The 25758-nt window shown below is 38.0% G+C and overlaps 1 protein-coding gene across 3 annotated transcripts in view; it reads right to left on the minus strand.

Annotated features, from left to right (window-relative positions):
• The window catches only part of LOC120534295 (centrosomal protein of 290 kDa-like), a 134495-nt gene that overhangs the window by 73089 nt on the left and 35648 nt on the right, over window positions 1-25758 (minus strand). For 2 of the 3 annotated variants that reach the window (XM_039761782.1, XM_039761784.1), the window contains exons 12-21: window positions 24865-24987; window positions 24627-24647; window positions 24182-24305; window positions 11911-12083; window positions 9434-9596; window positions 8157-8257; window positions 7013-7091; window positions 3911-4017; window positions 3407-3491; window positions 9-142 (exon numbers count right to left, since the gene is read on the minus strand). In XM_039761782.1, the coding sequence (XP_039617716.1) occupies window positions 9-142; window positions 3407-3491; window positions 3911-4017; window positions 7013-7091; window positions 8157-8257; window positions 9434-9596; window positions 11911-12083; window positions 24182-24305; window positions 24627-24647; window positions 24865-24987 (1110 nt within the window). The remainder of the gene's footprint in view (window positions 1-8; window positions 143-3406; window positions 3492-3910; window positions 4018-7012; window positions 7092-8156; window positions 8258-9433; window positions 9597-11910; window positions 12084-24181; window positions 24306-24626; window positions 24648-24864; window positions 24988-25758) is intronic. The other variant, XM_039761783.1, reaches the window with a different exon arrangement.

Genomic DNA, 25758 nt, shown 5'->3' on the forward strand with positions numbered 1-25758 from the left:
CAACTTACATGCACAAGTCTTTCTAATGTGGGAATATGAAGATCCATCTCTTTCCTAGAATCCTTTTGAGCCTCTTTCACTGCTTGTAATATTTCTCTCATACCTTGTTCAAGCTGTTTATTTTCTTCTGACATTTGCTTTACTGAAATGTAACATACAAACTTTTGTTAGCACTTTTAGTTCATATACATTAAGTGTGTGGCTTTTTTGCACTCCTTAAGCCCACAAATGAATTTGCATGTAATCAAATGCAGCGAGTGCATTTTCTATTTCTATGAGAAAACATAAGGCAGTTTTCTGTTTGAAGCAATAAAACTTCAAAATCTTAATGAGCAAGACCACTAAAATGAAGCAGAAGTGTTACTTGAGCAAGAAATGCTTCTTATCAGGCAATTAGCAACAAAAACCTGCAGCCACTGCGGCCCTCCAGGAACAAATCTCTATGTAATAACTAGCCCACAGGACCTACACGTGACAGTAACTGTGCATGGATTCCTTTGTAACTTTATATGTATTCTGTTCAATTCTCATATTGCTTATTAACCAATGATAAAGCCCTTAAATTCCAAAATTTTGCAGATAGTAAATTTGTATGACTAAAAATAAAATCAATTAATATGTTAGGTTCATGGTAGTCATGTCACTTATGCTAAATTCATAGTCAGAATGGCCTGGCCAAAAACTGAAAGAGGCTTACTGATTAGTTAAGAAAAAACACCATTGTATTTCTGATAACTATTTTTAAGATAAACATAAAAGCTTGTGTTAACTAAATAAATGTACACAACTAACTATAGTTAATCCTAACATTTATTAAAAAAATCTATATATATAATTCACTAAGGCAAGACAACCATGAAAAGCACGCCGGAAGGGGCGTGGATTCACTAAGCCGCCGACAAGTGAGACACCTATGGCGCACGCAGGAAGGAGCCACACCCACCAACTCCAAGACCATTGGATATGACGACAACTCGCAGGGCCACGCCCACCAAGTCGGACGCGAGGACACAGAAAAAGTGGCGTCATTTATATTCGTCTGTCGTGGAGGCCACATGCGGTGCATGGCAGGTTAATGCCATGTTCATGTCATGCACCTCCGAGCTACGTTGACTGTTCATAGAGGCATGTTTCTCGCGGAGGTGAATCGCCATATGCAGCGTGTGAAACGGTTTGCGAGGGGTATCCCATGGGATCCTTAAAACATTCCTTTACAACTGAGGTTAAAACACAATGAAGTAAGCAGTCTACGAGTTTTCGGTTACAACGCATGACCGCTTGCACCATAGCAAACGGTTTTACACACTACATACAGCAATTCGCATCCGCGACAAACATGCATTTTCTTAGATGCTCCTGCAGGAACACGGAAGACGTTTTCCTGCCCACCAACACTCCTTTTTCACTGGCCCGCGTCTACCCTCGCTCTCTACGCATTCACACTGCCTACCCATGTGCCCTGACGCAAAAACTCACCGACCACCCAGTTAGCCCCTTTCGTCTGTGCAAGGAGTCCACATGCACGTCTAAGCCACGTTGACTTTTCATTATTCTTTTCGGTTTCGACACCAACCGTCCACCATGAAAAACCATGCGAAAAGAACAATGAAGCCCCGCCCACAAACTCTACCCCTCCTCCCACGTGCTCAGGAACGCACCTCAGACCACTGCCCGCCAAATCAAACAGCTCATCAAACACATACTCACTCGCTTTGGTCTGTGCTGCGGTCCAAACCCAGCTGTGAGCCACGTTGACTATTCTTTTGCCCTCCATGGCTACCGCTTCAAATGTATTTCATGGAAACAACACTTCTTTCAATGTTATAGAAATTCCTGCTTCAGGTAACTGTTTGTTTCTGTCAGTCGGGTTTTTTTAGAGAAATGTCATTGACGAAACTGTTGCTCATAGCAAACTGTTTTACACGCTACATACAGAAATTCGCATCCGCGACAAACCTGCGTCTTCTTAGATGCTCCTGCACTTTGTACACACACCCCCCGTGGTCGGGTGTCTTGGTGGATTATATATAGAAAGGCAGCCAAAACCGCACAGAGCACTGAAAAGTCTTTGTGAGTCACAGGTAGGGTTACCACTTTTAATACAAACAAATAAGGGACGCATACTGCAGCGGGGGCCACATCCCTTGGGGGCCAAGACCACAGAACGCGCAAGTTCATTCTCAAATACGGGACGATTCCGTATTTTAAACGACGGGTGGCAACCCTAGCCTCACAGGTGCATCTGCACTGTACAAAGACAACAACGTCTCGAGTGACGAGTTGGAGGTGGGCACTTGAGCAGGCGGTGTATACTGAACGAGAAATCAGCAGACTAGCATGACGGAGGGAGCGGAGTGGATGTCGTCCTCCTCTCCTCCCGTTCCACCCTCCGCGCCTGTGCACCGCACAGACGATTGTGTGTTGGTTCATTCCGTGCATTGGTTAAAACCCAATGAAGAAAGCAGTCTTTAAAAACCAATAAGCCCTGTGCCTCTGTTTCATTACCGTCTCACCTGATTCACCAATGCAGGCCCCGCAACAGGCGATCCGGCGTCATTCCCATGACCCGCCGGGCAGCCAACCGGGTAACCAAAATCTTTGGGTTCTGGGGGGGAGTATTATTACAAAGCTGAAACTTAAAGGAATTGACGGAAGGGCACCACCAGATGTGGAGCCTTTCGCTTCATTTGACTCAACACAGGAAACCTCACCCGGCCCGGACAAGGAGAGGATTGACAGCTCTTTCTCGATTCTGTGGGTGGTGGTACATGGCAGTTCTTACTTAGTGGAGCGATTTGGATGCTTATTTCCGAAAACGAACGAGACTCCTGCCTGCTAAATAGTTACACGACCCAACAGCGGTCGGCGTCCAAATTCTTAGAGGGACAAGTGGCTTTCAGCCACGTGAGATTGAGCATTCCCCGTCTTTACAGCGGCATGTAGCACTGGAGGATTGGGTTTGGTGAGCAAAGCATAGTGCTAGATAAAGTCCAGAGAGGAGCTACTAGACTTATTGTGGGAATGCAAGGTATGTTGTAGCCGGAGTAAAGACCACTAAAACCGAATTGATTAAAATCCTGCAGTCAAAGATTAAGAAGTGACTGAACGAAAAATGTTTAAAATTAGGATGGAAAATAATTTGGCAGATGCCAGTTGTTTCTTTAAATTGATTTATTCAACAAGAACATGGGAACTAAGAGAGAAGTTGGTTGGGGTAAATTTCAAACACATTATAAAGTTTTGATTTTCAAAGAGATCAAGATGTCATAGGGCATCTTTATCATTCTTCAATGAGAATGCATTTTTCTTTTATATTCCTTATATATCCTATATAAAGCAAGCAAAATTATGTACATATGGAAGAATAAGTACACAACGTAATACCATTTTACTAATATTAACTTACATTTAGATTCAAGCTGAACTGATTCAGCTGTCTTTAGTTCCAATTCCTTTTGTTTACTGTTTAGTTTCTTTAGAAGGTGCTCATTCTGAAAAAAGGAAAAGGCAGTCATATAAGGGTGTCACATGCTGTGGCAGTGTCACCATATGGCATACCACTTAAATATTCCTCACTTATAAAATCAAATCAAAACTATACAAAATATTGTGCTATATTATTTCACTTGCAAATAATAAGGAAACAAATATTATTTCAGATGTTGTACATTTGTTGGATAAAATAATCAAAGGCTATAACTGATAAAGTCATAATTTGTAATTTTATACATGTGCACATTTTGTACAGAAAAATAAATACAAGCAAAGTACTTTCACATTCAAGTCTAAAAAAATTATTTTAGCAATAACAAAATAGATTTAAAATGGTAAATTCACACAAATACGAATAAAAGGTTAATTCACTAGTAACTTAAGCAGAAAATACAAAATTATGCTCTAGACCTCCTACCTTTTGTTTAATCTCTTCTTGATTTGCTAAATTAGAAACATGAATATCTTTGACAGAGCTTTTCAGGCTGTCAGCAATATTGTCCATTGCCATGAAATCATCAAATACTAGGGTGACAGAGAGATAAAGAAAGGTGCCACAATTTACATGAAACTTTAATATAATATAGCATTATAAATTAACATGCAAATATCAGTGTGGGAAGCTGGGAAAAGGCAGAATTCTGTTATATTAAATTAAAATTAGCCTAACGGAGGGAGAAAAAGAGAAAATCTGACATAGCTAAGCATGTAGGACTGTCTAGAATAGCAGACAGACCCGCGAGCACCAATCCTAAACTAAAACGGATGATATTTTGGCAGTATCTGTGTCAACATAAAAAAATAAATAAATGAGGAATTCAAAATTTACATTCTTCTTGCCTCCCTTTAAATCCTGAAAAATATGCATCAAATGAATTTTACAATGGGGAATATTTGAGAATTACAATGAAAGGTTGTGATGGGAAATAAGGAATAGCGTAGCATAGCATAAACAAAACCTGTTTAAAGTGTTAAGTATAGTTTAATCCAAAAGGACATCTTCAGCTATCAGCCACTCAACAGTAAGAAATGAATGTAACTTTCATCCCAAGTAGATAGAACAGAAGATAGGTTATTGAGAGTTCTGTTTAGAAAAAACTAGGTTAGAGAATTAAGTTACTTTAAATAGCATAGCATATACAGAGTATATAGAAAGATGGTCTTCAAAACCATTACATTGAACAGCAGAATTAATGTTAAATTCTCAAACCTGTTTAATCCAAATCAGGGTCATGCTGATGAAAGCCTATCTTAGCTTGAGTAACCACAAGGGAGGACACAAATAAGTGCTCATTTATGAACATACCCACATGCACACAGGATCATTTAACTTAACCTGTACAAATAGGTAATCCAGAAGGAAAATTGGAGCCCCCTGCAGAAACAGTGATAAGGCACAAACTATACATGGTCAATGATGAAGCAAAGTGTGCAAACCCTATAACTCTTTAAGCTACAGTGTTACCTAGAAATACTGTCCTTAATATTGATGAGGAATTAGGCGTTCCTAAACTCAGTCCTGTGGACCCCCTGGGGCTGCAGGTTTTTGTTCCAACCAGATTCTGTTTTTAATTGAACTCCTAGCCTAATTAAGTGAGCTATTATTTCCCAGTTTTGGTATTTTGGGGTCAATGAAGACATTACAAAACTAAGTGTGTTAATATATTTTAATAAAAATGAGGCAGTTATATGTGGATTTTTTTTTATGTTTCATTTATGTTTATCTCGATTTCCATTCTACCTTTCCATTATTGATTAATTAGTGGGTTTGATACTGAAGCATTTGCAGCCTTTCATCCCTTAGTGTTGCTTGTTTGTTTTTAACTATTACTATTAGGATACAATGAAGAAAGCAGAATAAACAAAATAAGGGAAAATCAATAGGAAGAGTTAAGCATTTAAAGCTATAGCAAAAATTAGAAATATTTCTAAATGTCTTATAATGTAAAAATCATGGTGCTGTGTTTTTCTGAATGCAGAATAAGAGAACAGAAAAAAGATCAGCTAAGTAAGTAAGATCTATAAATCTTAATTATAATTTGTTGTGAATCTGGCTGAAACAACAACCTGCAACCACAGGGGGTCCCCAGGACCAAGTTTGGGAAGCACTACTCTAGGTAATACTATTACAGGGGTTGTCTAACATATTACACACAGTTCACATACAAGTTCATACAAAAAGAGATTACATTTAAGACACAAATACAATGGCACATTCTCAGTTTCCTTCTGCATTCATGTTTTGTGTTTAAATGTATTCAGAACTTATCTGTCACACAGTTCTTACAAAATCCATACTGAAAGAAGAATTCTGTTCAGTATAGCGGTTAATCCGGCCTATTACCCAGTACCAGTGTTATATACTTGGGGACCTGTAGCATCCAACATTGGCTGCAACAGCTCTGTGGGATCATGCTGGTCTTCAGCATTATAGGGTTCTGGGATTAAAGTGGTTTGTCTAAAGCCGATGTCACATTATGTGACTTTTAATCACTGGATATGTCAGATTGTCTGAATGCAGTTGTTGATCTCATCAGACCATATCAATGTATACAATTTTGGGCACATCACTCTTCTTTGGTTTTCATTTTATCAAGGTATGTAAAATACAAGACAGTAGACAGAGAAGCTTCTCTTCTGTGTATGTGCTTCAAAACACCCACATGCCTTATTCATCGTCACTGTATTATATAAATTTAATACCTGGACGAGCATTTATTGATTGTTAGCTCACATGCACAAAGAGTCTGCCCCTATGAATAAAGATAAAATCAAACCTCTTTGACTGTGTTGGAATGAGTTGTGAACTAGGTGGAGTTAGTTGCGGGGCACCATAGTTAAGACTGGCTTTGCCCAGAGGGGACTGGACAGTCTCTTGGTCTGGAATCCCTGCAGATTTTATTTTTTTTCTCCAGCCATCTGGAGTTTTTTTTTTTTGTTTTTTCTGTCCACCCTGGCCATCGGACCTTACTTATTCTATGTTAATTAAATGTTGACTTATTTTTATTTTTTATTGTGTCTTCTATTTTTCTATTCTTCATTTTGTAAAGCACTTTGAGCTACATTTTTTGTATGAAAATGTGCTATATAAATAAATGTTGTTGTTCACAGCAGCACTCCACCGATTGCCACAGACTAAGACAATGTAAAAGAAAGCTATGACTGAAAATAACTAGAAAATTCATCCAATGTGACATGGCTTTAAGCTGGCCTCAAAGAGAGGTTTTCAGAAAAATAGTTGGAGAACAAGGTCACCAATGAGCCCAACAAATTTATTGCAAAAAACACTTTTGACCAAACCTGATAATCCACACTAAAGGTCATATACTGTACCTCAAAATTGACCTTAACGATTTAAACTAAAAATGACTAAATGCAGAAAGCAGTTAGTTGGAAATGAACATTTAATTATTAACAAAAACCATTGTACAGTAGAACCTTCATAATACAAAAATGTGAACTATCAGATCACATTTCAGAAATAAAGTAGTAACTTCTGTTTTAAGCCTACTTTGCTCACCAGAAACTTTTCCCTTTTGTTTTACAAGTCCTCTAATATATTTCTTCAGCTGAAGTCTTTCATCTTCTAGCCTCTCAATCTAAAAATTAACAGCAGGATTAGGCAAAACAAGTTATTTAAATTATTCAGGGTTATAAATCTTCCAAATGAAATGTACATTTATTGTAACCAACAATACAATGAATTATATAATAAGAATACAATTACATAATAAAAATAATACTACAGTGAAACCTCGGTTTACAAGTAACTTGGTTTACGAGTGTTTTGCAAGATGAGCAAAAATTTTTAATAAATTTTGACTTGATAAACGAGCGATGTCTTGCAATACGAGTAGTATGGATACACTTTGTCTGCTGAGCATCATGTGATCACAACTGAGCTGATGGTTCTTCTCTCTCTCTCCTTATCTTGCTCGCTCACCCAGCACGTCTCTCTCTCTCTCTCTCCTTATCTCGCTTGCCCGTCTCTTTCTCTCTCTCTCTCTCTCTGGCAATCGTCTCCTATTCTCCGTCTGAGTGCCTCCCTCATATAGTCAACATCCGTACGAGCGTATACTGTTTACTACAGCATTGTGACTGTGTGTGTGTGCGCGCTGTGAAGTGTGAGTCCCCATCTTGCTCCCCAAAACACGAAGCTGAGTCTCAGTATAACACCAGCTTTATTCAGCTTGAAACAGCAACAGCGCTGTTATTTATTGTAGCGGGATCTTTATAATGTTCCTTGTATGACCCATTGACGACAGGCGCTTATAGCATGTCTGCGATCTTTTTGGATGCGCTTATACGGCGAACTGCTACAGCGCTGGGAGACTGCGATTGCTTTGGGACACTCTTCCGCGTGTCGTCCTGTTGGCTGGAATCCCACATGAGTTTAGAAACTCACTCACACCAGCCATGATTCTTTTTAAAGGTAAAGTGCAGGTTAATTTGTTTTATGTAATTTTACTTTATATTTTGTATTAATCATTTTTATATGAATAGTTTTGGGTTGTGGAATGAATCATCTGAGTTTCCATTATTTCTTATGGGGAAATTCGATTTGATATACGAGTGCTTTGGATTGCGAACACATTTCCGGAACGAATTATGCTCGCAAACCGAGGTTCCACTGTATAGCTATTTTTGTCACCAAGAAAAATTACCTCTTTAAGAAGAACCTGGTTTTCAGCTCTGTACTGTTGCTGCCGAAGAGCTTTGGTTCTTCGGAATTCAGTTAAATCAACAAAATCTTTGGGATTCAGGCCTTGGCAAATGACAAAAAGCATGCTGTTATAATAGGGAAATATTTCCAAAATACACTGAACTGTGGTCTTCAGAGTGAAATAGAAGAAGCATGTTTTTAACATATTTAAATAAATGGATATAATGTGTAGAAAGAATTTATGTCAGAGTGATGGGCTATATAATAGGACAAGATTAGTTGTATTCAAAATTGGTCGAACAATTCTAACATGTAAAATTTTAACAGGTGACAAGAAAGGTAATGTAGTACATATTCCGCAGATAACATTAGACACCAATGGAGATCTTGATATGCCATTCATATTAAAATGTTCATAACTGTCCGTTAGAATAGCTTTTACTATGACAATTAACAAAAAAACAGGGTTAACCATTAGAAAAAAATGGTTTATTTATTAGATAGAAAGAAACAATATTAACTCACAGGCAGTTATACGTTGCATTGTCACAATGGAAACAAAATTCAATGCGATATTTATGAAGAGTTAATTAAAAAAATAGTTTTTACTGAAGTTGTAAACGAAAAGTACAAGTTTAAAAAGTATGTGTGTGTTAATTTCAAAGCCAAATATAATGAAAATGAGCAACAACGAATACCTCTAACACAACATGAAACATCATTTTCTTTCAATTTATTACGTTTTACTATTTTTTACTGCGGTTAATTACTCACTGTAATGTAAAATAGTTCTATTATGCATATGTAACAATTCCCATGAAAATAACAATCTGTCTATCCACTTCCCCATATACGAGTGGCAGATCTGCGAAGTGGCTAGCATGTAGTGCCCACCCGGGGGTTGGCGAGCGAAACGAGAAGGGGACAGAGCCCCCTAGTTACAATTAAAACAAACATTAATACAATAAAACAAGTCAACATTCTGCGTGAAACCCTTTAGAGTATAGAATTATAGAACTGGAACCATTCACTTTGATACAACTCTGTATCCCAAGTAGCTCCACGTTCATTTCTTCCAACCTTCTTGTAGAATTTGCAATAACCCCTCTTTTGACTTTAGACTCTTTGTTAGCCAACATTTTAGAAAAGGGTTTAAATTTAAGTAAGTCCAAAAAACAAAAACAGTAATGATATCTAGCACACATCATCACTGGACAAATCTGTGTAAGACATACTGTAGGCATAAAAATACAGAATGAGGGAAAAATGCAAACATACCTAAACGGTCTCGAAAATCTTCATTTTCATCCAGCAAGTCACTGATCTTCATTTCGAGTTTATTAATTTCTTTTGTAAGAGATTCAATTTCATGATCTCTCACTTTTACTTGATTCTTATAATCTTTAATTTCTGCAACAGCATTTTCCAAACCATATTCACCCTATGAACACAAAACCAAAAAAGTAATCACTTGTTCACTATACCACAATACATTCAGTGATGTGGGATAAATCATAAACTAAATACAGAAAGTAGGAACACAGTACAGCAATAATTAGTTTTTGTAATTTGATTAAGCACATGGTACAAGCATAGCTTTTGTAATAATTTAGTTTATATTGTATGACAGCCTTTTTCTGCCTCAAACAAAATATTACTTTTATTATTAGGTAAACATAACTGTGTGAGTACTGTTGAAAATATACCATCTACTAAATACAAAGGATGCTTCTATCAGTTTCTCTACATATCTTGTGATGAAGCCTTGCATCACACCAACAAGAAAAAACCCTTAAAATACTAGCTAAATAAACACTGAAACAGAAAAAACAGTTCTCATAATCACTAATAATTATTTTTTCTCAGAGTACTGCATTGCCTTAATGTGGGAAAGTGATGGGCAGTGCAATTGCACATGCTGTGGTGGGAAGAGTCGATACTATTACTTCAAAAGTGGCCAAAATCAACAATCAAAAGGGCATGTTTAGTCATGGGGTGCACTCTGGAGACCCTGGAGGTAATAGCAAAAGAGATAATTAAAAACAAAACTGAATGCCATTACGAACAATGCTGCAAATAGGCTCCCTGACATACTAAGTACTTTCAGCCAATGAATTATTCAGCAGAAGTGAGTCAAGAAATGCTACTGGGGCTCCTTTATACCAATGGCAATATACCTGCATAATGCCTCACTGTGACTGTTACTGCCAAGTCAGAGGTTTTCCTTCATTTTAGTCATTCTGGGTTGTGTATGTGTGTGTGTATTTTTTATTTAATGAGCTTCTATAAATAGCCACATTTTCTCCTGGGGACAAATAAAGTTCGACCTATTTATGACTGAAAATACAAATCTGTCAGAGCCGGCAGCTTGTATGACATGTGACTCACATGACAATGGCTTCAAGTTAAGCTTATCAGCTGTGCAGTATCCATATCTGCAATAGTTTATTTGTTCTATGCTTTAATTTCAGAGTACATTGGCAGTGATCCCTGGCCCAGTCTGTTCTTCTCTTTATAGCTGAAAGTGACCCTTGATAACTTTGACCACTATCCTGTGAGGCACTTTTCATGCAAGTTGTTCACTCTCAGAAATTTGACTTTTGATTCTGTTGTGGCTTTGGGTCTACCCAACGTGATCTTGTCAGAGGTTCCTCCATTTTCCAAGTTCCTTTGGTGTAGGAAACTGTACTCACTAACAACTTTCACTTTCAAAGATTCTAATGGTTAGTCTGTTTGTCTTTTCTTGTTAATTAACTTTTTCTCACATAGCAACACAGTTTGTTCCAATACTGTTTTTATAAGGCAGAGGGATAGTAAGTAATCCAACACCTGTAGGAACTGTTTGCATTAACTTTCAAGGCTTTATTAATTTCCATTGCGGCAGAACTGCTGCAAGTTGTTAACTCATTACTTTTTTCTCTGTAAAAGGTCCTTTTTATGAGGTGGGAGGGGAGTTGATGACGTGACTTCCCCACCCGCCTTAACTGTCAATCCCCCACAAACACAGTCTCTCGGAATTTGCATAAGCACAGCCCTTCACCTGCAATTTTAACTTAGTTACAAAGTGATCAAAACTCTCGTTCATATCCTGCGTCTTCTCATTAAACTTGTATCCCGCATTACCGTGGGCATGACAAACACCAGCAGCAGCCTGTCTATGAACTTAATTTAAACTTTAAGTTTACATCGTGCTTTGTTTCCGAAGCAGCAGCACTCATGAATATGGTTGTAAATGTCAGTCGCTCGCTTCTTATTGTTTCGCTGCCTTCTCAATTATATAATGCATGTTTTCTTTTGCGCTTTTTGAGCTCTTCCTGGTTTTCTACGTACTGCGTTGATAGTCAGTTCACGCGATTACGTGGGATGCGTGATGATGTCACACGAAACTCCGCCCCCTACGTCCATCCAGCTCAACTCCATTACAGTATATGGAGAAAAATAGCTTCCAGTTATGACCATTACGCGTAGAATTTCGAAATGAAACCTGCCCAACTTTTGTAAGTAAGCTGTAAGGAACGAGTCTGCCAAATTTCAGCCTTCTACCTACACGGGAACTTGGAGAATCAGTGATGAGTCAGTCAGTCAGTGAGGGCTTTGCCTTTTATTAGTATAGATATGGATATGCTACAAGGTGTAAGTGATACAAGATTCAATAAAAACAGAAAATAAAATATTCTAGAATACTAGAAATGCATGTTTGGATAAAAACACTTCAGGAATAATAAGCAAGTGCTGCAAGTGTTCTTAATGCTTACCGCTTCGTATGCTCTCATACGAGCAAGAGCTTCACTTAATTCTTTGTCTTTCTCTCTGGCATCAGATTCTGCTAGACTGGCAACACGTTCCATATCTCGCAGTTTTTGATCTGCTAGATGCAGATGTGTTTGAAGTTCCAGAGTTCGTTTCTGTTGTGCTGCTGATGGAAACCCTAGATAACATAAGGGAAGCAAACATATATAAAATTTACTGAATGTGGACTATTGAATTAATTACAAATACAAGCAATATGCACAAAAACAAATATAGCAGCCATAACATTAATTATTAACAGCATATGAAATGCACTGTATAAAACTCAAACTTCAGCTCAAATATGAAACTTATGAAAGCTCTGCATGGGTACGGCAATGATACCTGTAGGTGCTGTACCTTTAAACACCGAGTGCAGAGAAGAAAAAAATCCTTTTATAACTGTTCAGCACATAACAAGCAAATGCAATATAAAATTCTTGCTAACTGTATAGTAATTTATGCAGGATCTATATCAGTCACTTGGATTCTGGAAACCTCTCGATTTACTGGCACTTAGGAATACCGTCTATGGCTCACTGCTTATGTGTTAAATTTAAACTGCCTGTGCTCTTCTTCTTCTTCCGGCTGCTCCCGTTAGGGGTCGACACAGCGGATCATCTTCTACCATATCTTTCTGTCCTCTGCATCTTGTTATGTTACACCCAACACCTGCATGTCCTCTGTCACCACATCCATAAACCGTCACTTAGGCCTTCCTCTTTTCCTCTTTCCTGGCAGCTCTATCCTTAGTATCCTTCTCCCAATATACCCAGCATCTCTGCTCTGCACATGTCCAAACCAATGCAATCTCGCCTCTCTGACTTCGTCTCCCAACCATCCAACTTGAGCTGACACTCTAATGTACTCATTTCTAATCCTATCCATCCTTCTCACACCCAATGCAAATCTTAGCATCTTTAACTCTGCCACCTCCAGCTTTAACAACAACATTTATTTATATAACACATTTTCATACAAACAGTAGCTCAGAGTGCTTTACATAATAAAGAATAGAAAAATAAAAGACACAATAAGAAAACAAAATAAATCAACATTAATTAACATTGAATAAGAGCAAGGTTCAATGGCCAGGGGGGACAGAAAAAACAAAAAAACTCTAGACAGCTGGTCAGTGCCACCGTCTCCAACCCATATAACATAGCTGGTCTCACTACCATCCTGTAGACCTTCCCTTTCACTCTTGCTGATGCCCATCTGTCACAAATTACTCCTGACTCTTCTCCACCCATTCCACCCTGCCCTGCCTCTTTTTCACCTCTCTTCCACAATCCTCATTACTCTGTACTGTTGATCCCAAGTATTTAAACTCATCCACCTTCGCCAACTCTACTTCCTGCATCCTCACCATTTCACTGACCTTCATTCCTCTCCTCTCTATAACATATCTCCACCTCTCCAGGGTCTCCTCAACCTGCTCTCTACTACCGCTACAGATCACAATGTCATCAGCAAACATCATAGTCCAAGGGGAGTCCTGTCTAATCTCGTCTGTCAACCTGTCCATCACCATTGCAAATAAGAAACGGCTCAGAGCCGATCCCTGATGTAATCCCACCTCCAATTTGAATGCATCCATCACTCCTACCGCAGACCTCACCACTGTCATACTGCCCTCGTACATACCCCTGTACAACTGTTAAGTATTTCTCTGCCACTCCAGACTTCCTCATACAATACCACAGCTCCTCTCGAGGCACCCTGTCATATGCTTTCTCCAGGTCCACAAAGACGCAATGCAACTCCTTCTGGCCTTCTCTAAACCACTCCATCAACATCCTCAGAGCAAACATTGCATCTGTGATGCTCTTTCTTGGCATGAAACCATACTGCTGCTCACCTCACATGATCACCTCACTTCTTAACCTAGTTTCCATTGCTCTTTCCCATAACTTCAGCTGTGGCTCATCAATTTTATTCCCCTGTAGTTTCTGCAGTCCTACACCTCTTCTCCACTCCTCAGGTATCATCTGACTTTCCAAGATTCCATTAAACAATCTGGTTAAAAACGCCACTTCCATCTCTCCTAAACACCTCCAGGCTTCCATAGGTACGTCATCTGGGCCAACGGCCTTTCCATTTTTCATCCTCTTCATAGCTGTCCTTACTTCCTCCTTGCTAATCCATTGCACTTCATGATTCACTATCTCCACATCATCCAACCTCTTCTCTCTCTTGTTCTCTTGATTCATCAGCCTCTCAAAGTACTCTTTCCATCTGCTCAACACACTCTCCTCGCTTGTGAGTACGTTTCCATCTTTATCTTTTATCACTCTAACCTGCTGCACATCTTTCCCAGCTCAGTCCCTCTGTCTAGCTAATTGGTACAGGTCCTTTTATCCCTCCTTAGTGTCCAACCTGTCATACAGCTCATCATACTTTTTTTCTTTAGCCTTCGCCACCTCTCTCTTCACCTTGCACCTCATCTCCTTGTACTCTTGTCTACTTTCTACATCTCTCTGACTATCCCACTTATTCTTTGCCATCCTCTTCCTCTGTATACTCTCCTTTATTTCCTCATTCCACCACCAGGTTTCCTTTTCCTCCTTCCTCTGTCCAAATGTGACGCCAAGCACCCTTCTTGCTGTCACCCTTACTACATCTGCTGTTTTTTCTCAACTGTCTGGTAATTCTTCACTACCACCCAGTGCCTGTCTCACCTTCTCCCTAAACTCAACCTTGCAGTCTTCCTTTTTCAGCTTCCACCATTTGATCTTTGGCTCTGCCCTCACTCTCTTCTTGATCACCAACGTCATCCTACAGACCACCATCCTATTCTGCTTAACTACACTTTCCCCTGGCACCACTTTGCAGTCTTCAGTCTCTTTCAGATCAACTCTTCTGCATAGGCTAAAACTTTAAAATATTTTAGGTAAACAAATAAAATTTCAATAAATTGATTTTGGGCAAAAACATCTGCCAAATGCTCAGTAATAATAAGAACACCAAAAAATGCAGGCCAGAACCCAAACAGCAAAAATATTACTATTTTTTCCCCATTCATTTTTTAAATATGCGCTATGGTGTACTTGAATGTAATCAAAAGCTATACAGTATGTGACTCTGATTTGCCCTGAAATTAAAATGTAACAGGATTGAATATTACAACAATTACAGTCTGAGAGGATACTGCTTTACCAACTTTAATAAATTGGCCATTTATTCTAATAAAAAAAATTAAGCTCTGTTACGTATATTAGATAGCACTAATTTCTGCAGTCGTGCCAAAAATTTTACACTAGATTTAGGTCAGTGTAGATTGACAGGACAATTTGAAGAGAATCACGTTTTTGATCCTTTGCTGCGTTTAAGATATTTGCTTTAGCAACACATTAGATTAGCTGGCATACTGAAAGATGGACTAACAACTGTGCAACTGACTAATTACATTTTTTAATAGTAATCCAAATATGATGTCAAAGGGTGAATTGTAGTAATATAATACCTATGGCCAATAGTTTAATATTGTTTTTAAGCCTTACCTTAAGGCATTTAATTCTATCAATCATATACAAAATTATAAAAGTGACTGATACATTTAAAATGATGAAGAAATATGCAGTTTTGCATAGCTTTTGCTGGTGTGGGTCTCAAAAAATTAAATCTGCTCAGGACTGTATGTTACCTTGGTACAATGTTGCCAAATGTTCATTTCACAATCATTTTTTTTTTTATTTACAAGAGCTTTTATTCCTTTGAAGTTTGACAACCTATTTGCACTTGGTTCAATTAGCCTTCTTTCAGCCATCTCACCCAGTCCGGAAAGACAGCCTGCAGTAGGAGACTAGCGACACCACACATCTTTATCATATTCCACTGGACAATAAAGGTGTTTAAACTTAGCATTCATTTTCTTTTTTACTAGTGCCTTTATTACCATTTTTAGAAGTGGTTGAACAGTATGTTTGCAATTCGTTTGTAACAAATTTTGTGGTTTAACTATACAGTATTTTGTAATAGTTGTGGTCCCCGGCCGGGCGACGCCCAGGAGGAGGAGAGGAGGGCTCGTGCCTCCTCCAGACCGCGAGGGGGCGTCCGTCTTGGTTGTGTAGGGGACCACGGGTACAGGGCTTGGAAGCCCAGCCCTGTAGGGACCCGTGGACACCGCCAGGCGGCGCCCCGATGCCGGCCGGGACGCCTTGGAAGACCGGAGGAGGGCGTGTGCCTCCTCCAGATTGAGTGGGGCGTCCGTCCTGGTTAGGCAGGGGGCCTCGGGTACAGGGCTTGGAAGCCCAGCCCTGTAGGGACCCGTGGCCACCGCCAGGCGGCGCCCGGTGCCTAATATCCGGGAGCCCGCACTTCCGCCACACCAGGAAGTACCGGGGGGAAGACTTTGGGTGGCGCCCGGAGAGCCGCCAGGAAAGCAGCCGACACTTCCGCCACGCTGGGCGTGGCTAAAGAGAAGAGGCCGGAAACACCTGGGGCTCATCCGGGGCATTATTTAAGGGGCCGCCTCCCTCCAGTCATTTGGTGGAAGTCGGGAGGAAGCAGACGGAGCTGGAGAGAGGACAGGAGGCGGCCAGAGGAAAGGCACAGTGACTGTGGGCCCTGGACTTTTGGGGGATTCGGTGCTGAAGGCACTGGGGTTTCGTGAGTGCACGAACTTAATAACTTGTATATATTGTATATAATAAATAGTGTGTGGTGCAAAATATGTCGTCCGTCTGTCTGTGCTGGGGCCAGCGTTCACATATAGTACAGTATATAGTATGCAAGGATCATAAGTGGAAGCTAACTTGAACTGAATATGTCAAAATATTTTGCAGATACTACAGTTTAGGATAACTTCAACTATTATTTCCAAAATCACACCTTCCTATCTCAGGAATAGTTAGTGATATGGAGTGTGAACAAACCAAGTTGAAAATCTTAATAATGGAAGCAGTTGATGTTTCTCAATAGTGAGGTAAGCCATTCAAACAAAGGCTCAGTTGTATCAACTCAACACAAGTGGGGTAGCTGTAGCAATAATTGAGCAAAGTGTTCTGGCAAGAGGAGAGGAGAACATCTGTTCAGGCTACTTAAGAAAGGTAAGGAGTCTTCCAGATGGGTTTAAAGTGGAGAAAGACAAACAAATTGTGATTGCATTCACTACACTTTTGGCACGCAGACCTATTCTGATAAACTAAAAGAACCCAAACTCTCCTCTTTTAAGTTAGTGGGAAACTGACGTATTATACTATTTGAAATTGGAAAAAATCTAATACTCAGTTAGAGGATCCGTACAGACTTTTTTCAAAACATGGCAGGATCTAATCAGTAATATTTTAAAATAAGCTCATAAAGCACAGAGGATTTATTAATTTAGGTATGTTTACAAGCCTTAAATTTCACGCTGTTTGCCTTGCTCTCTCTCTCTCTCAGGGGTGAGGACCGATTTGTCCTTAACTCAATTTTTCTTTTTGTAAAAACTTGATTGATTTGTATGGATTGCAATAAAATTAATAAAAATATATAAAAAAAAGAATGTAAGGAGGACTTTGCATATACTAAACTGTGACTAGGACAAACTGGAGATTTTGTATCAAACCACCCAGTTTTTCAAGTGAGCAGAGAGAGAGAGAGAGAGAGAGAGAGAGAGAGAGAGAGAGAGAGAGAGAGAAATTTTAGAGGGGACTGTATATATTTTATAATTTAACATTATTCTGATAGTCCCCTATGCTTGTAAACAACACATATGAATACATGCACATCTTCCAGACCAGCCTGTTAAATTTTCCTTGCGTACAGTTTTTTCTGGTTTCAAATTACATAATCTTTGACCTAATGAAAAAAAGGTAAGGGAGCATTGGAAGTGGACAAGGGTGTAAGAAGGGTCAACAGGTTTCTAAAAGCATTGCGAAAATAGGTTTTCAGTTAGGTTTAATCACAAGGTTAAAGCCAAAACATATTGTCATGGGAGACTGGTGCTTGATGAAACCACTCACGAGAATCATCAAATTCTTGGTAAATTTGAAAGAGTAAGAGCTTGGACAAGGATGTATACTGTACAATTTTAAAATTTTACAAATCCAATTATTGTCTTTAAGTGCCAGTCTCTGAGTGTAGATCGCCATGTTTCTCTAAGTCGTTCAGTGCCCTATCAATCTCCTTAGTTACTGAGGAAGAAATATTTAGAATTAAGGTGCTTCAGTCTTTCCAAATAATAAAGTATGGTGCTAATAGAACTATAAGAAACATGTCACTTATGTATTAATAAATAAGGATATATTAAGCTAACTGAACAAATGCAATCTAATACAGACACTAAGCTGTAAGAGTGTATTCCTGTAAGATAAATGTACTAAACTAACTTTTAAGGTAGCTTTTGATATTGTATAACCAATTATTATGTGTGATGATCATTATGTGCGAAATGTAAGCTATCATAAGATTCTTAAATTGTAACTGCCACATAGCTGTTGAAGTGTTGTAATCTTGATGGTGCAGAAGAATAGGGAAGTACATGTTTTGCAAAGTGCTGTCTCTGTAAAAACTCTTGCAAAACTAGCCATAAAGACTACCATGTACTTCTGCAATGATTTAATGTGTCATCTTAAGCTACTTGCAAACTCTGCGTGATCTCAAATTGAACTGCCATACTTCCTCTTTTTGTTCAGTAAACAAACTAGTATAAAACTGAGCTAACTCCCTTTTTTGGACAGGTTCTCTGATCTGACCTGTCCGTAGCAAATTGAGCTGGCAGGTGGAGGCAGCCTCTCTGCTCACCAAGAATAAAGAAATTGCTTTTTATTTTAATTGGTGTTTTTGACTCCCATTGTTTTTTCTGACTTCAGCATCCATATTTACCCACATTAGGCTATTTCTTCAATACTGTCAAACAAGCTGCTTCCTGTACTTCTCATGCCTTTTTCCATTAAATAAGTTTAAGTAACTTTAGTATTACAGCTCTCTTGTGACACATGTTGTACAGGACATTTTTTTTTTGCTGACCTCTCAAATAAATGCATTTTAGTGCCTGCTCTTCTCAAAACTTATACATTATCTAATTTTTGCTGCCCGATGATCTAAAGCATTTATATATAACAGTATCCAAAAGGGTTATTTTCTCTTTGGGATTGTTTGATGAGTGAGTTCATGCATTATTACAATTGCAGAAGACTGAGAAATCTATTACAAAATTGTATAATAACATTACATTAGATTTTTTAAAATTCCATATTAAGATATAAATATTTGTCCTCTTGGGGGGATTTTGCTTTTTACAGAAGCTGTTTAAATAAATAACTACATAGATAGATAAATACAAACACATACACACACACTCACTATTGTAGTCTGAACACATACCAGAATGACTATAAACAAAGAAGCCTTTTCAGTTGGCACAGTGAGGCATTATGCAGGTGTAATGATATTGGACTAAGGAATCAACAGTAGTGTTTACAATAATTTTTTGACTGAAAGTACTCTCTGTTAGTGTGTCATAGAGGATGTGCAGCATTATTCACAATGGCGCTCAGTTCTGTTTAAATTCTTTCCTTTGCTACTACCTTCTAGGGGGTCCAAAGTGTGTCTCATAATTGAGCTTGTCCTTTTAGATTAGACTATATACTTTATCTCCAAATAACATTTTACAGAAGTTTCCCAAAAAAAGTAAAAAAATAAATAAAATAAGTAACAGCCAACAACACCCCAAAAAACAAATGTACATAAAAGCTTCTGGCATGGATAAGAGAGCTGCTGCTATCAATAACAGGCTTGTCGGTGGCAGTTAGGATGAGGTCAGACCTGCTTGAATTGTGTCATATGTTTATATTTAAAGTCAATAAATTATTGGATACAGCAAGTCCAGCTTCTAGTGTCCATGAATAGAATATGCTTAATAGACATTTGATTCCTTATTTGACTCAGAATGATTTCTCAAAAAGATATTGGTACTGAGTGAATCATTTCTGTTGCGGAGGCAGCCAGGATGATGCAACTTATTCTCCTGGGCAAGAACATGGACAAATTCAGTCCACATTTCAATGTCTTCATTAAACATTTTAGTTTTAATTATAATGTGCTCCCTTTTTTATCAATGCACATTCACAAAATCTCCAGCACTCCTTCTGCTTTTTACACTCAGTCCGTTGAAACCCATTTACAATTAAAATAGCAACTGAAATAACATGTGTAAGTCGATTCTCCACAGCACCTAAAATATCACAGTACTTGAACTTATAAGTTGCTTTTAGATATAACAATTCAAACAACTTTCATGAAAGCAATAGATCTTAGCATTTTCCATATCCAAAGGAGTTGTAATTTTTATCCTTGCTCCGGATATTTGCCCTTTTCATTTTTGGACAAGCAGCTCTTCCGATAGGGCATAACGGGGCTCTTTAGGCAGCGGTGATCACAGTATTACCAGGTGAACACGAGAATATTTAATAGATCACACTTTACATTCCTCAATATCTCTTACATTCTCAAATGTTATAAATGTAGACACCCATCAGATATCAATTAGTTAGTTGATTTGGTAGGCCTCTCTTAACACTAGAATTACCAGAGCCTACGAAAAAACTCGTAATTCCGTCCCACCTTAAATCGCTTCTTAAAATCGTTCACAGCTCTCCACCAGCGTCTTTTGTCATCTAAATGTGCTGATAAAAATCAGGCTGCAAGCAGCCCCCCCACCGACTTAGAACGTGCACAAACTTCTCCCAGCTCATGCCTTGATTGATTATCTAGGAGTGAAGTGGAGTTTTAGAGTGGAAAGAATAGATCATTATTTGGAATACACGCATTTCACGTGTGTTCCGTTTCTACAGTAATCCGTGTAAACACATTTTTAAAACAGAAACGTTTTTCATATTGTAGTAGTAAATGACAAAATGTAAGCATAAACTATATAATGTATGAAGCCTTAAGTCCAAATATCAAACATTTTCACAAAAGGTACACATATAACAGAACAAGTATGCTGTTATTCAAAAATATAACTGCAGAAAAAAGCCACCTTAGCATGCCATATTGACACGTACGTACTGCAGCTGACACAGTAGCATAATGGTATCAGCCGCTTACTGGTATCCAAAAGCTCATGAGTTCGATCCCACATGGCTCAGTTTTGAGAAGTAAACTGCTCTTATTCTTACTATTTTAGAATAAAAACATGCATTTGATTTCAGTGTGTAACAGCCAGTAATTTATGATACTTGTAAAGGTTAGTTTTTTTATTCACTTTTCATTCTCAGTCTCAGTCGTGTTCAGGATCCTTCCCTACCCCCATCTGAGAATGCTGTTTTCACATAAAGATGCGCGTGGCTCTGCAGCGTACTTGTGACTGCATTCTCGTACCAATGCTTGCGAACTGAAGTGCCTGCGTGCACTTTTCGTGGCATTACACGTCTATTTTTTTAGCATGCCCGTGTCGCTCAAACACAGGAACATATGTTGGTGTACAAGAATAAAAAACAAGTGCACTTTTATTCTAGACTATAAGTGAAGAAAAAATAAAGCAAGTTACAGTAGGCGGTTGATCGACAGCTTGCGTGGTGCAATGCTAAGAACTGCTGATTTCCGATCCGTGCTATATAAAATCATCACATTCAAATATTAACAATTTCCACACACCCTTCCTACATTCACGACATGTGTACTTGTTGCAGTGTACACATCTCTCTGGGCTATGGTTCCTATTACACTGAATGAGCACCTGACATTGTACTTTCTTCCCTATATAAATCACATTCGAGTATAGCGTCTCCAAATAAATCACATTTGAGTTATAGCGCGTCTTTATGTGAAAACAGCATTGTCAGATTGGGGGGGGAATCGTGAACGCGACTGAGAGAATGGAACTGAATAAAAAAAGACTGAAATCAAATGTATGTTTTATTCTAAAATAGTTAAGTACATGCAATATTATTTGAAAGCGAACAGCGTCAGATCGGGTTTGAATACACACTGCGACGCTGAACTCCCTGTCTATCTACATAGTAATAACAGTAATTTTATTATTATATAGGAGCTTCCCTGTCTGCCTATCATATAGTGCCTTTCCTTCCTACCTATCTATATATCTATCCCCTTAGCTGTTTTTTATATATCTATTATACAGTGCCTTCCCTGTTTATTTATATATCTAGTGCCTTCTCTGCCTGTTTGTCTGTCTGATTGCATATAGCGCTGAACTTACTGCTCTGTACTTTTCTGTCCTCTGCATGTCCTGGAGTACAAAAGAAACAGCACCATACAGCAACATGTGCGAACTGGCAAGATCGGGAAAAACACGCGTCACTGATTACAAACCGCAAGATGAATGAAAGAGACAATATATGTAAAAACATCATCGCACTAATGCAATATTATTTGAAAACGAACAGCGTCAGATCGGGTTTGAATATGCCCAATCTGACGCTGTTCGTTTCAAATAATATTGCATGTACTTAACTATTTTAGAATAAAACATACATTTGATTTCAGTCTTTTTTTATTCAGTTCCATTCTCTCAGTCGCGTTCACGATCCCCCCAATCTGACAATGCTGTTTTCACATAAAGACGCTATAACTCAAATGTGATTTATTTGGAGACGCTATACTCGAATGTTATTTATATAGGGAAGAAAGTACAATGTCAGGTGCTCATTCAGTGTAATAGGAACCATAGCCCAGAGAGATGTCAACACTGCAACAAGTACACATGTCGTGAATGTAGGAAGGGTGTGTGGAAATTGTTAATATTTGAATGTGATGATTTTATATAGCACGGATCGGAAATCAGCAGTTCTTAGCATTGCACCACGCAAGCTGTCGTATCAACCGCCTACTGTAACTTGCTTTATTTTTCTTCACTTATAGTCTAGAATAAAAGTGCACTTGTTTTTTATTCTTGTACACCAACATATGTTCCTGTGTTTGAGCGACACGGGCATGCTAAAAAAAATAGACGTGTAATGCCACGAAAAGTGCACGCAGGCACTTCAGTTCGCAAGCATTGGTACGAGAATGCAGTCACAAGTACGCTGCAGAGCCACGCGCATCTTTATGTGAAAACAGCATTCTCAGATGGGGGGTAGGGAAGGATCCTGAACACGACTGAGACTGAGAATGAAAAGTGAATAAAAAAAACTAACCTTTACAAGTATCATAAATTACTGGCTGTTACACACTGAAATCAAATGCATGTTTTTATTCTAAAATAGTAAGAATAAGAGCAGTTTACTTCTCAAAACTGAGCCATGTGGGATCGAACTCATGAGCTTTTGGATACTAGTCAGCAGCTGATACCATTATACTACTGTGTCAGCTGCAGTACATACGTGTCAATATGGCATGCTAAGGTGGCTTTTTTCTGCAGTTATATTTTTGAATAACAGCATACTTGTTCTGTTATATGTGTACCTTTTGTGAAAGTGTTTGATATTTGGACTTTAGGCTTCATACATTATATAGTTTATGCTTACATTTTGTCATTTACTACTACAATATGAAAACGTTTCTGTTTTAAAATGTGTTTACACGGATTACTGTAGAAACGGAACACACGTGAAATGCGTGTATTCCAAATAATAATCTATTCTTTCCACTCTAAAACTCCACTTCACTCCTAGATAATCAATCAAGGCATGAGCTGGGAGAAGTTTGTGCACGTTCTAAGTCGGTGGGGGGATGGAATAGCCGGCTGCTTGCAGCCTGATTTTTATCAGCACATTTAGATGACAAAAGACGCTGGTGGAGAGCTGTGAACGATTTTAAGAAGCGATTTAAGGTGGGACGGAATTACGAGTTTTTTCGTAGGCTCTGGTAATTCTAGTGTTAAAGTGATGTTACCAGCCCACCACAGCATACAAAAATCATATTGGTCACCACACAGTTGTAGAAGATGTGAAGGATATCACTAGCTACATTGAAAGAATGCACTTTCTTTAAAAAAAAGCCTGCTCTACTCTTTCTTATATAATTCTTCTGTGTTACGAGAGAAGTTCAACCCCACACTGATGTGGACCTCTAATTACTGCTGAAGTCCTTCACTTGCAATTACGTTATTTAACCATGCCAATTCTTACTACTTATTTACTTCTTCCATCTTTTTCTTTTAATAATACTTAGTTTAATATCTATTAGGCTGTATTTCACTGTATTGGCAATGGAAATAGTGTACAATACATACACATGGTATATCACAAGGAATTTAAAAAAATGGTTTATAAGCAATATCACAGATGATACATTTATGTCGAATCTCTTATTACTACAGAATACAAAATAAAATAAAAAACATACCTGCATCCTTCTGAAGCTGGTTTTTAAGATCTTCCACAATGTGCGCATTTTTTTCCATTTCAATTGTGCACTGTTCTACTTGATCAGTAAGTACCTTTATCTGCAAATCTCGCTCTTGTACAGCCTGCATAAATGAAAGCATTATTATTTTCAACAAAATGAAATTAGAAAAAAAAAATACAAAATTGTGACAGGATGCAATCTGAAGAAATGCTGACATCCAAGACTGAAATTCAACTGCAATTATCATAGAATTGTTTGTCCTAGTAAAATACATGTAAACATAAAAACAAAACTAAAGTTTTGATAATTTTTTCTGTATTAAGCAACAATCATTGTATATGAAGCACTTTTTTGCATACTTGTACTAGATACATTTTTCTAACATGAGTGAAGTGAATAGAAACAGAAAAAATGATTACACATAGTTGAGAAAAGTACTTACATCACAGAGTTCATATACAGCCTAGATATTGAGAATGAAAAAATGGAATATGACAAAGTTACTTGAAAAAGATTACAGGAAAATGGGATAAATGAAAAAAGAAAAAAAGAAACAGAAAAGGCAAACTTAGAAAAGTTCAGTTAATGACTCTCCCTTACATTTTTAGTAATGTACTAGCACTAAGTTTTCAGTATAAGATTCACCAAATCAGATTCTGACACATATTGAGTATACTTACCTGTTGAAGAGCCATGACATTGGCTTTATCAGAATCAAGCTGTGCTGCTTTCAGTTTTTCTTTTAACTCTATTAGCATATGTTGATATTCAATAATTTCATTGTCTTTTGCAGACAAAACTCTCTGAAATATAAATAATGAAAATAATTACAGAATAAATAATAAAAACATTGAAAAATACATAAACATACTATGTGTTTAAATATTACTACTTAAGTCTTATTCTGTCATTCAGTGCATTTACCTGCACTTCGGTAATCTGGTGTATTCACAGAAACCAGATTTCTAAAATGCTATGTAAACTCTTACTCCGATTAGAGGAACTGAGTTATAGGCCTTGGAGAACCATGGTTAACAGAGGTAGATTTCTCTGTGAATAATCCAATCATCTGGCCATTGTAAAGCGAGTGTTAAGGATTTTGTAGTTTGCGCATGTCTGCTGCACACACATGCTTTCAGCTTCAACAGGTACATGCGTCTGCTAAATTGTGTGAATTTCCCCTTGGGATTAATAAAGTATCTATCTATCTATCTATCTATCTATCTAAATAAATTTTCTGAGGCTAATGTTCGGGCAGGTAATTTATTCCTTCTCCAGCCTTTAATAACCTGTCTTAATGTTTCAGAAATTGGTCAAATTCAGTTGATGAGCTTAAAGTACAGTGCTTAACTCAGCAGCACAACCTTTACAGTAGTAGAGTAATACTAGAAACAAACACCTGTTATGTTGTCTAATTACTTTTTAAAGTAACGAGTAACCTAAAATAATACTTGTTTTATTGAAATAAAAGTAACTGCATTATTATTATTATTGCTATTATACTCTATACAAGGCAAGAAGCACATGTATCAGATCCTTTGCAGGGTTCAATTTCACAACCAAGCAGAAAAGAG

The sequence above is a fragment of the Polypterus senegalus genome, chromosome 8 (assembly GCF_016835505.1).
Source record: "Polypterus senegalus isolate Bchr_013 chromosome 8, ASM1683550v1, whole genome shotgun sequence".
NCBI classification, from domain to species: Eukaryota; Metazoa; Chordata; class Cladistia; order Polypteriformes; family Polypteridae; genus Polypterus; species Polypterus senegalus.